Source organism: Mytilus trossulus, chromosome 13 (assembly GCF_036588685.1).
Source record: "Mytilus trossulus isolate FHL-02 chromosome 13, PNRI_Mtr1.1.1.hap1, whole genome shotgun sequence".
Taxonomy (NCBI): Eukaryota; Metazoa; Mollusca; class Bivalvia; order Mytilida; family Mytilidae; genus Mytilus; species Mytilus trossulus.
Window position 1 is genome coordinate 57,000,676 of NC_086385.1, and position 18,786 is coordinate 57,019,461.

The window sequence follows — 18,786 nt, forward strand, 5'->3', positions numbered from 1 at the left end:
CTGTATTTGACAAAACTATTATGAATTTTGGTCCACAATGCTTTTCAGCCTCTATCTTTCTTAGTACAATTGAGAAAGAAAATTTATTAGACCTTTTTAAGGTTTTTGTATTCGTGCGTCACTGATGTGTCTTTTGTAGACGAAACGTGCATCTGGCGTAAATATTAAATTTAATCCTGGTATCTATGATGAGTTTATTCACGATAACTACAATTGGCCTGGAAACTTTATGACGTTTCATATCTTATTGTTCTTCGTTATGTGGTGGAGGACGTGCTTTTTGATTACAGACCCTTGATTGTTTCTGTTGAATTAATGTCTAACTTATATAAACTCTAGATAATTGTGACTGGACATTTGGTGCGACTGGCGTACATAAACTATATAAAACCATGATTAATGAATCATTTTCTACATAAGAACATGTCTGTACCAAGTCAGAAATATGAAGGTTGATATCCATTCGTTTGATGTGTCTAAGCTTTTTTATTGGGTACTTTTCTTTTTTAATTTTCCTCTGAGTTAAGTATGTTTGTGATTTTACATTTTGGTATATACACTATTCAACTATTGCAATGTATTATCTATTTTGTTGTTGTCGGTGTCTCAGTGATGTTTATCCTACATCTATCTTCTAGATAATGAGGCTACACAAATCGAAATAGAGTTCTTTGACTCTTTGAAACCTGTCCCTATCGCGGTATCCAGGATGTAAAACTCTATGAGTTTTCACCATGAAGATTTTTCATAAAAGAATGTTTTAATTGTTCCAACCATGTTGCACTTAATATCTTCAATTCAGTGGCATATAAATTCAGAGAAAGATTCACTGGAAATAATATTGTGTCTTGTAATGAGTTGTCTCATTGGCAGTCATACCACATATTCTTTAAATTTAAAAACGAATTCATTAACAAACAAGGTAAATAAAGGCAACAGTATACCGGTGTTCAAAAGTCATAAATCAAATGAGAAAAAATCTAATCCAGGATGCAAAGTAAAACCGAGGAAAACACATCAACTATGAGATAAACTCATCATAGATACCAGGACTAAATTTTGTATATACGCCAGACGCGCGTTTCGTCTACAAAAGACTCATCAGTGACGTTCGAAAAAGCCAAATAAAGTACGAAGTTGGACGAAACAACTGAAGTGCAAAAAAACCCCAAATAAACGTCAACTTACATAGAAAAGTAAAATTTGATAACTGCTAGAGGTAACATAATAAAGAATAAGATTGAATTTATTAGATCTTTTGACGCATAAAAGACCAAGTCAGAAATTCATAACAATATCTCTGAAATGGTCCATTACATTAACAATATATTGACAACAATAATGTTTTTTTTACAATAGTTAATACGATTAAAATTGTTTTTAGATTCTCTTCTACCATTTTAAGATTCGATTATATTTAAAAAAAAAAATAACACTTAATCCAATTTTGCTGAACTCGTGCCAATATTATACATTATTACAAACTTGTTTAAAAAGAAGTTGGTTGGACATTATTATTAAGAAAATATATAAGATATTGATATTAAGGAGTACTGGTTTTAAATTAATTCTGTATATATAACTGGTTTTAACCAAACTAAAAAAAGATCTTGAATTGGTATACTGAACTGGTGTTAACTACAATCGGTATATTAGTCTTTTTTTTAACAGGAACCGGTTTCGATATCTGATACTAACTTGACTCGATATAAAGATCATGGTTTAACTGGATTTGGTATGTTGATCTGGTTTAAACTGGAATCGGTACATAAATCTGGTTTTAACTGGATTTTGTATGTTGATCTTGTTTGAACTGGAATCGGTACATATAAATCTGCTTTGAACTGGAAACGGTATATATATTACGGTTTGACTGGTATATGGATCAGAAATTAACCTCAAATTTTGACTCCACAATTGTTCCAAAGCTTGACGACCATTCATTCGTTGTTGGTGATAGTTAGTTTGAAGTCATCATCAGATCCAGAAAAGCATTGTCATCAATTTCTCGATTTGACGACTAATTTGAAGTAGGTCATCTTCTATTTCTTGGTTCATTGTATCCTCTGAGTTAATCATATTGTGTACAAATGACATCGCCATTGCCATTCAAAATTTGGAGTTAAATAGAAGCCCTTCCTGAAAAAATAGACAAACTTATGATTTGGATGGTTATCAATTATTTAACATTAAAGCGTGGACTGTGTTAAATATTTGCTTTGTATTGTAGGGCAAAAAATGACTGAAGGTTTTGAAAATTAAGAAAGACTGACTCATTTGATAAAGGGGTAAAGTTGTGTTGAAATATATAAAAGTATCAAACATTTTTTTTATAATGTACTGAGTGGTTATTTATTAAAATAATTTCAATGCTTCTAGTATTGCTTTGTATTGTATAGTATTGTATTGTATCATGATTTTTGCGCCTGTCCAAAGTCAGGAGCCTCTGGCCTTTGTTAGTCTTGTAATTTTGAAATTTTAGTTTCTTGTGTACAATTTGGAAATTAGTATGGCGTTCATTATCACTGAACTAGTATATATTTGTTTAGGGGCCAGCTGAAGGACGCCTCCGGGTGTGGGAATTTCTCGCTACATTGAAGACCTGTTGGTGACCTTCTGCTTTTGTTTTTTATATGGTCGGGTTGTTGTCTCTTTGACACATTCCCCATTTCCATTCTCAATTTTAAGAGAATACTGTCCTGATCACTATAAAACAAAGATAAGACAAATAATTAAAAGCGTATTGTATTATGAAACCAATAGTAATAATTTAAAAAAAAGATGCTGATATATCAACAAATTGCAGACAGCTCATATCAAAAGAAAAAAACATGAAAGAACACACTAACCCTTAAACATCTAACTAAAAAATATTTCGAACACTTAAATAAAAAAAACACTATTGTGACCCTAATGCTCCTAAAAAAATTGCAGACAGCTCATACCAAAAGAGAAAAAGAATAATGAAAAAACACACTAACCATAAAACATTAAACAGTACACTAAAAAATATTTCAAACACTTAAATTAAAAAACACTATTGTGACTCTAATGCTCCGAAAACAAATACAGACAGCTCATATCAAATGAATAAAAACATAAAAAATAACACACTAGCCCTTAAACATTAAACAGTAAACAGTAGACTTTGACAAACGATATTTACATATAATCTACACCATAGCGAGTTTTAATCTTAGTAACACAACGGGTGTCACTTGTTAGTAAGAATGTCTGAACGTTGGGTTACTTTCGACGTGGTTTGCTTTTATCTTTAAAAGTGTGTGTAGCTCTTCCACTGTTTAGTAATTCGTGCTGATGTTCATTCTTTTTTTAACCTGATTGATTTTGCTGCCTAAGATATGTCTAACCCAGTACACACTGGGTCCATAAAGTATTCCGTTATTCTATTGGTCGACGGAAAACACATTAAAAGTCCCTTTCACTCGCATGTAGCTGCGTCATTTCGGGGGCTTTGCTCATTACTGAAGGCCGTACGGCGACCTATAGTTATTAATTTCTGTGTACTTTTTGTCTCTTGTGGAGAGTTGTCTTATTGGAAATCATACCACTTCATTTTTTTATAATTATTAACATTTCATGCAACCAAATCGTTCCCTCTACAATTTGGGTTGTTAATTTTGTTATTGGAAAGTTTAATACCATCAGAGATCACTGGGTTTCATATTCAGTTGAAGTAAAAGTTAATATATAGTAAACGAAGAAAACAAAAACAATTCTATATGATATATGTGTACAACATAGACGATAAAGTGTATTAAAGAATAAACCATTTATAGAAAATGAAATCCCAGTACATTCCTGTGTATGCAACGACATTGAAAATAAAAAAATAAAAAAAGAGTTTGAAGAACTTATAAAAAAATATTACCAATTTACCAAAGGAACAACTCATTTTATTTTGTTTATACAAAGCCCTTCAATATCTGCAAAATTAAGTGTAAAGTTATTTAAATATGAATATGTTAATGTCTTAATTATAAAGTGTTGCCCTGATCCTTTAACATGAAAGTTACTTTGAACCTTAAATCTAAGAATAATTCATTTGGTCACGTAACTGATATTTTATTTAATCCTCATATATTTTCGGGGATTACTTTTTTTAATCAATCTTAAATGATCAGAAAAATATGTAAAGTTCATTGTTCAGTCTTCATTGTTAAAAAGGGTAACTAATTAATAGCTCCAGTTTAAGCCCATAAAATTGCAGTTAACCCCAGTATTGTCGTACACTAATAAAATTGTGCAAAACATGTTGTGATTGAAGCAATGTCACGTGTAAGGGCTTGTTTGTGTTATATATATATATATATATATACAACTCGTCTAAACATCAACCCAACAATGTAAGATCTGTAAATTTGCTTTCGCAAATTTTTGGTTCTTCCCTCGCCGGGATTCGAACCCATGCTACTGTGATATCGTGACACCAAATCGCCTGCACTGCAGCCGTCCCGCTAGACCACACGACCACCTGGGCTCTCAAAAAAAGAGCTTTCGGTGGGCATGTGTTACCTTTCCACGTCAGTTTTAATCTAGCAGCGTACTACAGTACATGATATATAAGGCATAAAGATGTTATATATATATATATATATACGTTGATAGTCGTGGTTGAGGATGCTGCTGAACTTGCATTACTTGCAGTGAAATGAACATTAAAATGTGCAATCAATTGTGCGATTTGAAGCATTTTACGTGTTCGTTCTTGTTTCTGCCACATACCTTGCTATGATTGAAACAATGTCACGTGATGTGTTTGTTACCATTATATACCTTGGTATGTATGTTTACGTTTGATTCACTTGACGTACTTGCATTACTCAAAGCATTCATGAGGAAGCTATGTCCTGATGGGGGATCTTCCTTGATACGATACAATACATATATTCAGATTAACAATAGACAGCTATAATACTTATGAATGTGACCTACCGAATAAGAGTATTTACCGGGTTTGTAATAATAGCCACATGTGGAACAGGATTTGGTAACTCATCAGAAGCACATGAGATGAACCCAAATTCGCGGTGTGGTTCATTTTGCTAAGTATTTAGTTTTCTATGTTGTGTCTTGTGTACTTTTAATCGTCTGTTTGTCTTTTTCTTATTCAGCCGAATCGTCTGTTTATGAACATCACACGGGTTCCATTAGAATTGTAACGTTGCAATTGAAAATGCCTGATAGCACAACGAGAATAATATTGCTGTACGACTTTGACAGTGCAAGTGTCTAAGATTATTAAATAGGCTCTATTGAGAGATTATATGGTTTATCGTCTAGATGAATGAATATAGTTATCAAAGGTACCAGGATTATAATTTAGTACGCCAGACGCGCGTTTCGTCTACATAAGACTCGTCAGTGACGCTCAAATCAAAATATTGATAAAACCAAGCAAGTAAAAAGTTGAAAAGCATTGAGAATCCAACATTCCAAAAAGTTTTGCCAAATACGGCTAAGGTAATCTATGCCTGGAAACTAAGCAAAGATTGTTTGTTAAAAATGGTGTTAAAAGCTAAATATATAGATTGACAAGGGTCTTAAATTGTTCAATCAAAATAAACATTTCAAAAGGAGGGTCTTTGATAGCATGATAAGCTCCAATCACTTCCCCAGCAGTGGTATCGACCAAGTGGTTGTAAATAAACTCATTATAGATACCAGAATTGAATTTAGAATTTACGCCACCAGTACTTATCCAATTCCATTTATCGATTGAAAATATACAAATCAAGATAACACTTAAGTCCGATGGAATTGCATGTCTTATGCTATGCATGCATCACCTCTCATGGATATCCACACGCAGTCGAATTGTCATGAATTGTCATAAAAATACATAAAATATACTGAAGATGTTAGGTCGCTTTTCTGGAATGTTAAATTTGTATGGTTTACTGTTTAAAAATACTTACCCTGTAATCCCTATCTTTTTGTACCATAGTCCGTCGCTTTCGCCATGGCTAAAATACAAGAAAAACATTATTTAAACAACAATATTTAAAAATACGAATTACTTATTCTGTTATTGAGATTGGTTTTCTTTTCAAATTTTCGTTCTTGTATTTGAAAAAAAGCAATCATAAATTGTAGATTTAAATAATTTAAAGATAGCACTCTATATTTGCCCTCTGTCATGGTTATAAACCAGAGCATGATTCCAGTGTCGGTTAGTTTGAATTTTGAACGGTTTTACATTTTAATGCATAAACATAAGAAAATGTGGTATGTTTGTCAATATCATAAACTCTCTACCATAAATCAAGTATCATAGACTACCTTAACAATATTTGGCAAAACCTTTAGGAATTTTGGTCATCAATGCTCTTCAATTTCGTACTTTATTTGGCCTTTTTAACTTTTAACTTTTTTTTGCATTCGAGCGTCACTGATGAGTCTTTTGTAGACGAAACGCGCGTCTGGCATATATACTAAATTTAGTCCTGTTATCTATGATGAGTTTATATATGCATATCGAAAACCTGGAACTTGTCACTCATTGATTTTCAACGATTGATGTTTGCCATATTTGCTTTTCATTTGTTTGCCATAAATTAGAACGTATTTTTTTATGGTCAGGTTTTAAATTTTGTCTCAATGGGCATTTTGTATATAGCTGACTGTACTATTATGGGTATTGCTCATCGTTTCACAATGCAATCGATGTGACAGGTTTCATAGAATTTTCTCTCATTAAAACATATGGAAATGGCTGAATATATAAGAGACTATTTTTTATATTATGAAAATAATACTAGAAATGAAGCATTGTTATGTTAAAATACACATAATGAGTTGTGTAAATTCCTTTAACATAATTGAAGGCCGGACATTGACCTATAATGGTTTCCCTTTTTTTAAATTGTTATTTGGATGGAGAGTTGTCTCATTAGCCCTCACACCACATCTTCCTATATCTAAATATACATATACTGCTTTGAATAAATTCCATAAATACTTACAAATAAATATATCATAATTAAAAATCCAATATTATAAATAAAGTATATCACAGCCAGGATTGACAGAACGTAAATTTCAACAATGTCACGTGACGCATCTGGTAATGTTGTCACAATAGCATGCCAACAACACACTACTGTCAACATTATCATAGCTGCCAACAAATATTTATCCTGCAAATTAAACAAAAATACGACCATCAGCTATTCGTTTATTAAAAAGCTGACTGGAAAATTAATATAAAAACTGACAATCATTAAATAGCATTGAAAAAACATTCAATTAATGACATTTTCCCATATTGATCATACATTGTTTATTGTTAAAACTATTATCAATAAACTATGAATTTGCTGTCAAATGTGGTATATGTTGTTGATAATTAAGATTTGTTTTGTTATTTGTTTTGTTATTTGTTTTGTGATTTGTTTTGATGTGTGAATGAGAATTATGAATCAAGATTAAGTATTAATACTGTTTAATCTATATTTGCTAAGTGGTATGTTAGTTTATATACAAAAACTGGATAACATAATGACAGATATAATTATATATAAGATCACTTGACATTGGCTTGCAAATTATGGAAATGTTCATATTCAAACATAACAAGGCTTTCGGCTGTTGTCTGCCTTTTTGTCTCTTTGACACATTCCCCATTTCCATTTTCATTTTTTCTTTTGTGTGTGAGTGCATTTCTTTTTCAAACGATATAAAAGAATAGGGAACTTATAAAAAAACAGGTTCACCCAGTTTTTGGTGGGGGTCGTGTTGTTTAGTCTTCAGTTTTCAATGTTGTGTCATGTTAACTTTTATTAATCTGTTTGTCTTTTTCATTTTTAGCGATCTATGAGTTTGACTGTCCTTTTGATATCTTCTGCCCCACTTTTGTATATAGCCCTATCGCTATTTAGAATGCACTTACCATATATGTCAAATAAGATATTCTAGGTAAACTGTTGTTTACCACTGACTTGAATGCTACTGCGGTCAGTATAAGAGTAAACGAAAGCTGCAGCCGATTTTCTGGCTTTTCTTTTTCCACTGAGAATGTTGCGAAGGATAAGGTACATATCAGGAACTGAAAGTAAATTAGTAGTATTAAGAAAGATACACAACAATATCTCCAAAGTAGATACAATAAACTCATCATAAATATCAGGAATACATTTTATATACATGCCAGACGCGCGTCATCAGTGATGCTCGAATCCCCCCCCCCCCAAAACAAAATAAAAAAATAAGTACGAAGCTGAAGAGCATTCAGATCTAAAATTCAAAGTAGATACAAAGGAAAGTCAATAGGACTGACAAAATAAAACGTTAGACCCTATCAAGCAACGGACAAATGAAAAATAACTGTAATATATCTTACTTGGCATAGGTATTTTTCGTAGAAAATGGTGGGTTAACCTTGGCTTTATAGCTAGCATAACATCACGCTTGTATGACAAAAAGTAAAATAACAATAAAACCGAACTCCACAGAAATTACTAAACTGAATATAGACATTTCGGTATATGACATTTCTTTCAAATAGTTATTGTTGATATTGTTGCTAGCGGTACAAACTTACAAAATACTTACTGACCAATTTACTCATCAAGATGAATGCAGGAAATTTACTGTTATATTCGAAAATATGGAAAACAGACTTGTTTTGAATATCAATGATTGAAATAATGAAAGATTTTTTTCATGTTAATAATCCTCTCCTTTCTGACTGAAAATATCTTTTCACATTAGGTAATGGTTAAACCGTTTTCAACTCCTTTGTCCAAATACTTACCTGTATGAATGTTTGTAAACATGCGAATCGGGTAGCGAATATGCATTTTTTTTTATTAACGATATCCCGATTGATGTCCTTTTCCGATTAAAGCGAAATTATTAAATTAAATTTAATGACTGTAATATTTCTTTTCTGTCTATGAAAAATAACATCAACAAGAATGTCCCAAGTACACGGATGCCCCATGTTCAGTGGACCATGAAAATGGGATAAAATCTCTAATTTGGCATTTAAATAAAAAAAAAAGATTATCATAGGGAACATACTTACTAAGTTGCAAGTTGATTGGACTTCAACTTCCTAAAAATCGACCTCGATCAAAAACTTTAACCAGAAGTGGGACAGACGGACGAACGAACAAACGGACGCACAGACCAGAAAACATAATGCCCATAAATAAGGCATAAAATATGTTACACTCTGAAAAACCCGCGTAGTGAGTTGTTTTACAGTGTGTGTTCCATTATTTATGTTTTTTTGAATATAACAGTCCTTCCTTATAACTTAATTCTAAACTCCATTTTAAACCGAAGTAAATCTGGAAAAAACGTATGAAAATTACGTCTATAAGCTTACAGACAAAATGTTGTCTGCAAATCAGAATTCACGTTACATCCAAAATTAAATTATTTAGAATAAGACAAGTAAACTTACCGTTACCATAAATATATTCCACACAAAATAACCCGGTCTTCGAGCGGCTCTACACTTAACTGATAGAGCAGATCGTCTTATACTATTGTCCGCCTGATCTATCACTATATCTTTCCGAGAACACTCAGTGTGCATGTATAAAAACCACTCTTGTTCATCAACAAATGATTGTCTATTTACCACGTGGTGGTCAGTTTCATCTTCTATTAATTCCACTTCGTACGATGGTAACTCGGACACTACCGTCACAGTCAGATCCTTGAAGATAATAAAGAAAACTTTAAGAGAATAGATCAGTTTCATCAAGACAAAAAAAACCCACATAGCTGAAAATACTAGATTTATCATTTTAGTTCCTTTAGGCCTTGAAGGAAGGCATGTTTGAAGATATATGTTGCATTTCAAGAAATTGGTCTGTTTTGTAGCATTCGCGTTCGTTAGGATGAATACAACGTTTAATGTGTCAACTCTGTACGAATAGAAAGCTTGTATAAATATTTATCCTATTCTAGCAGGAACCCAGACTCTTCCTTATAATGCAGTCAAAAGATATACTGTCATTGTCAAATTAGAAAAAAATGTATTGAACAACTACTGTCTGTTATATTGTGTGGTTGAAATTACCAGCGCATGGTTATATATTTTTAAGTTTACGCCACTTTTTTTTCTATTCCATTCAGATCAACGTCTACGATACATATATATAAAATACCATATTGATGTTTTAATGTTTTTAGATCATAAAGATATATCCGGCCAAATGTTAAATTGCCAAAACACAAAAATATGACATTTTATTCTGATACCGTTATTAACTGAAAGTAATTTACGTCCCCATACCGTCGTATGTTATCTTGCCTAAACAATCTCATCTTTTTAAATTCTTATCTACTGTAGCATTTTTTAAATCTCAATATTTGGCTATTAACAGAAAGCAACAGAATATTCAGCATTAAACATTAGAACAAATTTTTTATTTAAGCTTTGGATTTCAAATATTTTGACAACGAGCATCACTGAAGAGATATGTATTGTCGAAATGCGCATCTGGTGTAGGAAAATTAGTACCGCTAATGTTATTGAAAGAGCCTTGTATCTTTAATGAATTTGAACATAACAGAAGACAGATATTATATTGAGATCCAATTTAATGAAGCCAGCAAACAATTCTAGCGATTTTAAACTATCTCTTATTATAAACATGACTGCAATTGTTACACCTGTCCTTAGTCAGGAATCTGATGTTCGTTTTTTGATGTGGTTCATAAGTGTTTCTCGTTTCTCGTTTTTTTAAATCTAGATTATACCGTTGGTCTAACATTAATATTTGTTGTGACCTTTTATAGTTTGGTGTTCGATGTGAGCCAAGGCCCCGCGTTGAAGACTTATAATGGTTTACTTTTATAAATTGTGACTTTGGTGGAGAATGTCTCAATATAGCTCTCATACCACATCTTCCTATATTTATCTACAGAACATAAATTGACTGCTAGCTGATAAATTGTGTGAGAAAATCAAGGAGGCGATCGTCGTTGCTATTCACTTCCCTTCCCCTTGATGTCAACTGTAATTAATGGTCGAATGCTCATGTTTCGAATAAAAATAAAACTACATACCTGCACGTCAAAAGGAAAGTCGTCCAATTCCAGATTTTCCATGAATGTTCCCTTGATGACCCTTTTCTCTGATATATATGCATCCCCTTTATCATTATACAATATACGATACCGCATCTGCTCTTTAGGGTCGCCGTATGAATTTTCTATATACAGTTTCGGATTCCAGATTTTGGAAAAATCTACATTTTCTGCCTAAAAGAACCGAATGACTTCATTCAAATTTATTTTTTTAAAGCATTTTATTATATTCATTCAATTTTATCCCGTTTCGAGACGAAATACGGATACAGGTTTACAAAGTCAAGGATTTGATTGGGTAATTACAAGATGCTCTCCCTCATTTAAAGCTTTGATATCGTGTCCGAATTTGCTTACACGTTATGTCACATATTCAGTTATATACCCTCTTCAAAATGTGGTTTAGGTTTTGAATTTTCAGATATTATTTATCGATATCAGCATCAGAGCAGTAAAAAGAGTGACTTGTATTGTAATAATTTTATATTTAATATTGTGTAAACAATTGCCTTTTGTGTATGTACTTGATAATTAAATGCAAGGATCAGAGCAGATCGGCTTAAAATTCTGCAGCCCATTAGCCAACTCAAATGTTCCAAAACCGCCTCAGTGGTCTTGAATTTGGATGTGCGCTTCAATTGCAGGCGGACGTGTTTTTATTTTATAAAACCCTGTCGGTTCAAACCAAAGACTTTAAAATTGGTATGAAGTTGCTGCTTCTCCGCAAAACACGCATATACATCTATGTGTCATGTGTACTATTGTTTGTCTGTTTGTATTTTTCATTTTTACCCATGACGTTGTCAGTTTATTTTCGATTTATGAGTTTGACTGTCCCTTTGGTATCTTTAGTTCCCCTCTTTAGTATTAAAGACTTGTCACGTCAAAGCAGAGTTAATATTCAAATACTATTAACATGTAATCATCATGAATATCAAAATCTGCCCTTATTAGAATCTTTCACTTTTATCTTCAAGATAGCTTTATTCGTGCCTATAATTCCGCGTGCATTGTTGTTTCTAGCATGATAATTATTTACATTTTTCATTTACTTTGTAGTGTGACTTATTGTTCCTGTTCTGTATTTATATCACAAAAGGTTGCTTCAACAGATATGAGCTGCTTTCAGCGATATTGTTTTCTTTTTATCAAAATTTTAAATACTAAAGGTAAATGAAAATACAAATTTAATCTTTAAACATACTTACCGACTTGTTTTGACCGTCTAGTGTAGGTTCCCGCCATTTTGCTTTTACGATAACGTCTGCCGTAAATTGCTCCTTTAAAGTGTCAATCTCACCAACTTTGAAAAATTGTACACAGATCTGTACTTTTGCCTGTAAAGGGTTATTAGTCATTTTAATGAAATACCACATAAAGTGATTGTTGCAGACAACTTTTTTTGTAATGGCTTTGAGTGAACTCATTTTGCTCCTTTCGGAATACTCTAACTTTTTCATGAGCCGATGATATTTTATCGAATTTGTAATGCAAAATAATATAACAAGTTATGAATTGTCATTAATACACTGCAGAATATCCGACACAGCGGGCACTTCGTTGCATAATATCAATATTGGTTTATTACTTCAATAGATTAAACAAAAATATTCCGAACAAAGTTTTGTCACTGGTAAATATCATTATGTGCCATACGCTCTATCTTATTTAGAGAGCAAAGTTTTAGATATCTTTGTTAGTAAATAATTTTAAACAATAATAATCCATATGTCCATTACGCTTTATATATCTGTTTCCTGTCCACGCCAATTAAGACTGACATTTCAGCCGGATTATGGACCGTTGTGCAATATAAAAGCATGAATGTAATATCCATTAGATAGACATACTTCTAGACATTATTTCCATATAGCTCTAAAATATTAAAAGCCTTAATATGGTGTGGGTAAACATAGTGTGCAATGTAGCAACAGGAAAACAATCCGCCAATTAAAAAAGTCCCAAAAGGGCAACTTCAATGGTGGCAAACTATACATGGGAGACAACCCATTATGAATATTCTATTATCACAGTCATGATTCTTGTACAAGAACGAATATCTTAGCTGCATTAAATACCACACACATGTCATAAACATCAAATGGTTTTACCAGTCTTATCATCGTAATGGAATAGTAACACGTTCTGAAAAGTCACATGCAATTTGAATAGTTTCATTGTATGTTGATGACTGACAAGTTTGTGGTAAACACATTTCCACCCACAATATTTAAAAAAAATCCCGTTTTAAGAATATTTCTCATCATATAAGGGTCGGGGGCGGATCCAGCTGTTTTAAAACTGAGGGTTCCCAACACAGGATTAAAGGGGTGTCCAACTCTATGCTCCCATTGAAATGCACTGATCGGCCAAAAAAAAGGGGGGGGTCCAAGCCCTGGAACACCCCTGGATCCACCACTGAGGGTTCAATTTGTACTAGGATTATTTGATAAACTTATCTCGAAAAGAAAACTAAATATTTTCACAGGTATTTTTCATTTGTTTTATATAAAGTATACAAAATACAAGCCTCCACTTTACTAGTGATTTTTCTTTTCAACTGAAACGAAATTTTGAACGCGACTGAACAATAGACACATAGATAACTTTTAGTCTTTCAATCATTTTTCATATGTGTCCAGTTCGGAGAAATAAGACACAAGAGCAGTTAGCCTGATATTAAAATCTCTCAATTTAGCATGAACATAAAAACGAGTTAGACTGAAAGAGGGGAAGGAAATCGACCTCGTTAGTCTTTCCTGTTCTGCGGCTCCCCAAACTTAGTCCAAATATTACAAGAAAGAATAGTACAAAATATGAAATTTCTCAGAGTAGACAACATGTTAGTTTTGTTTGTGAATTTCTCTAACAATCCACAAAGACAAGGTCATTACATATTTATTAAACAATCTAATTTCTGGAAATTCTGTGAACAAACTGGAGAGTAAATGTCTGAACATGACTTAATTTTCTTTCCCAAAGGAAACTATATAGAAATAATTTTTAAACTCAAACACAATATTTAGGTGTCTTCTTATATTAAAGTGTTAAAATTGATGATATAAATCATTCAGATTAAAAAAACCAGAGAAGATACAACAAACGTTATGGATGGTGAAAATGAAAATCATAAGTTGTAAAATCCTGAATATCATGACCATAAACATAAAAAGACATGTCGACAGTCAACAATAAAAAAACATTACAATGGAACCTGAACCTAACAATTTAATCACAAAACCCAAGCAATAGAAGTTCATCTTCTGTTTTATTAGCCGTTTAGTTATATTAGACGAACTTTACAGGAAAGGATTTAGAAATATTTGCTTGATGCTGCTAGTTGTTTTTGTAGACTTTTTTTCTGTTCGTCATCTTTTGTTGTTATCGTGTTATACGAACAAGACATTTAAAAAAAATGAGGAAACATTTCTGCATTCCTAATATTAATCGTCATTGTTTTTTTATTTTTATTTTGTAGTGTATAGTGTGGGGTTCGTGTTGTTTATTCTTTCGTTTTCTATGTTGTGTCGTGTGTACTATTGTTTGTCTGTTTGTCTTTTTCATTTTTAGCCATGGCGTTGTCAGTTTGTTTTAGATTTATGAGTTTGACTGTCCCTTTGGTATTTTTCGTCCCTTTTTTATATTGAAAGATCATCTCTGTTTTTTCGGCATAAATTTTTTTAATTTTTATTTAATTTTTATTTTATCATTCGTAACTCATCCTTGGTGCACTGGAAGTCAATCGCAACAAGTGCATTGTGAATCTATAAGGCACATTAAATTTTATATAATCAGAAACAACGCAGAAATATAAAATAATTAAACGTGTCCTCCGTATAAATGATTGCCTCTTTTCCCTAAGTTTTCAACATATTTCTTTTCGACTTGTGCAATTTGATAGTCCCTTAGGTATTTTCATATCACCATTGTATTACTAGATGACGTTTTGCGTACTAACATTATTTTATATAAATATGTATTAGCTATCGCCTTCATACAATTAATAAAAAACAATTGTATCCAAAAAATATTACAATAATTGTATTGATTACATAAATATCTATTAGGTATAACCTTCATATAACTAATAATTTATCCAAAAAAAATGCAATGATTGCATCGATAACATGAATATCAATTATGTATCTCCTTCATCCAATTCATAAAACCAATTTTATTAAAAAAATTATGTTACAATTATTGAATTTATTACATAAATATGTATTAGGTTTCACCTTCATACAATTAATATAAACAGTTTTATCCAAAAAAATATTCCAATGATTACATTGATTTATGATATTGGACAAAAACATTCCACAACATATAACCAACACCGACCATTGTTTTATTACATAAGTAAACAATATGACTATAGCTAACTGTATAATTGAGTACGAACGATCTGTAATCCCCCTGACTACATAACTATGATGAAAAGGTTGGGAAATTTCAGTTATTTCCCAGGTGATTGACTACGAAATGACGAACATTTGCATATTCTTCAATATTAAATGCTCTTGGGTACTTTATTTGGACAGATATGCACCATAAATATGATAAGCCATCATAAATGTGTTTTATTGTTGAGATATGCGAAGTCGATGACTACAAAAGGTTGATATATACTAGTTCTCTAAAACAAAACATATATGACTCTATATCTCTTTGACACATTCAAAATTTCCATTCTCAATTTTAAATGAGAGAAACCACCAAAATGAGTTTTTAGAATTATAGAAGTCTTTGTAAAGTTTGAATGATTATAAAATTTGAAGCTCGGATAATATAAAATCATTGGAATTGAGAGAGGCTCTAGCTTTCAGAAAAAAAAAGTACAAAGTAAAAAATAACAAAGTACCTAACTCCGATTGTTGATTTATAACGTCTGTATTTTTCTGTTTAAATGAACTTCTTCTTTTCTTATTTATCTTCGAACTCTGTATTTTTGCTACTTTTTCAGAAGAGTTGGGAACGACCATGGTTTTGAACACACACTTTTCCAATTTCTCAGAAGTCTCGACTTTTCAATCCTCTTCCACCTGAGAGGTTAGGCTATTAATCAAACCATGTTTTATCCCCGTTTTCTACATAAGAAAATGCCTGTACCAAGTGAGAAATATGATAGTTCTTGTCCATTCGTTTGATGTGTTTGAGCGTTTGATATTGCTATTTGATTACGGACTTTCCTTTTCGAGTTTTATATAGCGTAGGCAAAATGTAACCTTTGTCAACATTGGTTTGGTTTTATGAACTCGTTATAAAATTACCCTTGCTCGGAGCTCAGATTCCTTATGCTGACCTTATCATAACCATATATTTCTGATAGTTTCCCCCACCCCTATATACATATTTTTGAACTCGAAAAAGTGAGCTATTCAACCGAATCTTCCTATCACAATGTTTTGGGGAAGTGCCCCCTACCCCAGGCAACAACCTAAAGGCTATCAAAGAAAACATTTAATTTGGCATACGTTGGTCTTGTAGGCTTGTAAAAGTATCTCAAATTGCAAATCTAATTATAACAGGCATGATTTTTTTTTCTCTTTGTTACAAGCATAAGCCACTGCTTTGAGAATCAATTGATAAAAAGCGACCGTTTTAACAAACATTAAATTGATTAATTCCTTGTGTAACAAAAACTTTTCGTTAACCTTCTGTTAATTTATCATCGTCTTTATTATTAACACATGTACATTTTTTTTATCACCTAGTAATCACATAAATCGACAACCGCTACATTTTATAGTTTATGAATGATGTTCATTTATTAATTCTACCCTGTGATTTGACGTTACATATTTATTTCTTGTGCATAAATCTAGCTGATGAAATGCATGTGGGAACATTAAAAATCTTACTTAAAGCATGCTCTAAAAATAGAGATAAAGTTCAACGTTTATTATATTCAATAGTTGGTTATTGGTATAATTAACAAAAAGCACCTGTAAATCAGCAGGTACCATGTAATTTTATTTTAACAGATTGATTTCCTCGTTCTTCTTCCAAAGGTAAAGCACAAAATATTTCTTGATATCACGAACTTAAGTTGTTAAAACAGTGCATGTTTGCCTGTATGTGTGTTTAAATTAGCGTTTATGATTATTGGGGCTACTGTAATTAATCAATCGACGAATACCATATTGCAACGATTCCAGGATACTTGGGAAAAGATTATGCAACCAATATAAATGTTATCAGTATACGAAAAAGGTTGAGGACACCTGATATCTTTGTTTGGCATGCAATTTAAATCATTCTACAACAACTTCTACTACTACTGCTTCTACTTATACTAATACTAATAGTAACGAGAGGAATTTATATTAGTGACTTGACACTTGTTTTCCAATCCATGTATTGTGTTGATGTTCTTATTTATTTATCTGTTTTTAAATAAAATATTGGTTACACTAATAGTAATGTTTATGTTTAAACTATGTAATTTAATATTTCCTCGTTTTTGTTATCTCTATCTTAAGGGATGAGATCTATAAAACTCTTACGTTAACAATACTTCAACATCTCAAGAGACATTTTTTTGGGGGGAGGGGGGGGGGGGGTAGTAAAAAAGATGAATTGTCAACAGAATACGAAATATGTTACGGAAATCTGATATATTTGGAATTATCCTACTATTACTGCTTGTCTTGAATCATAACAAAACTTTCTAAAATCATCAGTTTATATATTTTATAAAGAATCTAAGGTTTCGACTCCCTCAGACAAAGTTGACCTCGTATTGATTTGGCTAATTATGATGACCTATTTTTATCATATACTGTTCCGGTTCTTTTACATATTTGACCTTCAATGAGGTTTAATCCAGACAGACGTTTCGGAAGAAGGGAACTTATAAAGTCGTGTTTTCATTTAATTATGCTTTTGCTTCCTCTAATAATAAAGATAACCAAGCTAACCACAATGTTATATTTCTTGAAGTATACAAAAATGTATAATACCCATTTATATGCAGTAGACACATATAACAGACACGCTAAATAAAGAGAAAGTTTTCAATCTTAATGTAAAAACCAAAACCAAAGTAGTCTTTTACTACACTAAATACAATGGCTTGGCAGTATAATGACATAACAAAAATGTATACATAATTTATCAAAAGGCTAATATTTAAGAATATTTCCACTTCAATATACAATTCTAGTGCCAGTAAAAACATTTTGCGTGAGCACTCTTTTCGCTCAATTAAAACTTCTTATAATTAAAATAAAACGAACTCAAAAAATTTAATGCGAAAAAAGTTTTAACGTTGCATGTGTACTTCTTTTCGATCAATTATATTTAAAAAGGAATATATGACGTCATAACTATAGACAGAGGGGGTAAAATGGCCCATATATCATTATTTCGTATTTAATTAACAAATCACAACCTCTTGTTTTAATACAAAGAACATATTGAAAGAAACACAACTAATATTAACACTTTGTTTTGATTACAAGTGAACATGAATGGATTGTTTATGTATGCTTTCATTACCGTAATACGTTGTGTTAATTACTTGAATCGATGCCATTCTTATGATGGTTTCATTTTTATGGGATTATATTTATACCATGTTTTTTAGCATCAATTATGTTTTATCAAATTATATTATATATTTGATACATTTGTTTGAAGAATATCTAAACCAAACCAAACCTTACGTATGTAAAGGTTAATACAGAACCAGTTAATAAAGTTGTATTTTTATGG

At 31.7% G+C, this 18,786-nt stretch overlaps 1 protein-coding gene across 4 annotated transcripts in view; it reads right to left on the reverse strand.

The window, feature by feature from the left end:
* Positions 1–1,230: 1,230 nt before the first annotated feature.
* LOC134694761 (cys-loop ligand-gated ion channel-like) overlaps positions 1,231–18,786 on the reverse strand; it is a 40,932-nt gene continuing 23,376 nt past the window's right edge. For all 4 annotated transcript variants that reach the window (XM_063555811.1, XM_063555812.1, XM_063555814.1 and 1 more), the window contains 7 exons: positions 12,279–12,407; positions 11,050–11,244; positions 9,434–9,691; positions 7,913–8,068; positions 6,987–7,160; positions 5,940–5,987; positions 1,231–2,139 (listed from right to left, as the gene is read on the reverse strand). In XM_063555811.1, coding sequence (XP_063411881.1) covers positions 2,110–2,139; positions 5,940–5,987; positions 6,987–7,160; positions 7,913–8,068; positions 9,434–9,691; positions 11,050–11,244; positions 12,279–12,407 — 990 coding nt within the window. In that variant the 3' untranslated portion in view covers positions 1,231–2,109. The remainder of the gene's footprint in view (positions 2,140–5,939; positions 5,988–6,986; positions 7,161–7,912; positions 8,069–9,433; positions 9,692–11,049; positions 11,245–12,278; positions 12,408–18,786) is intronic.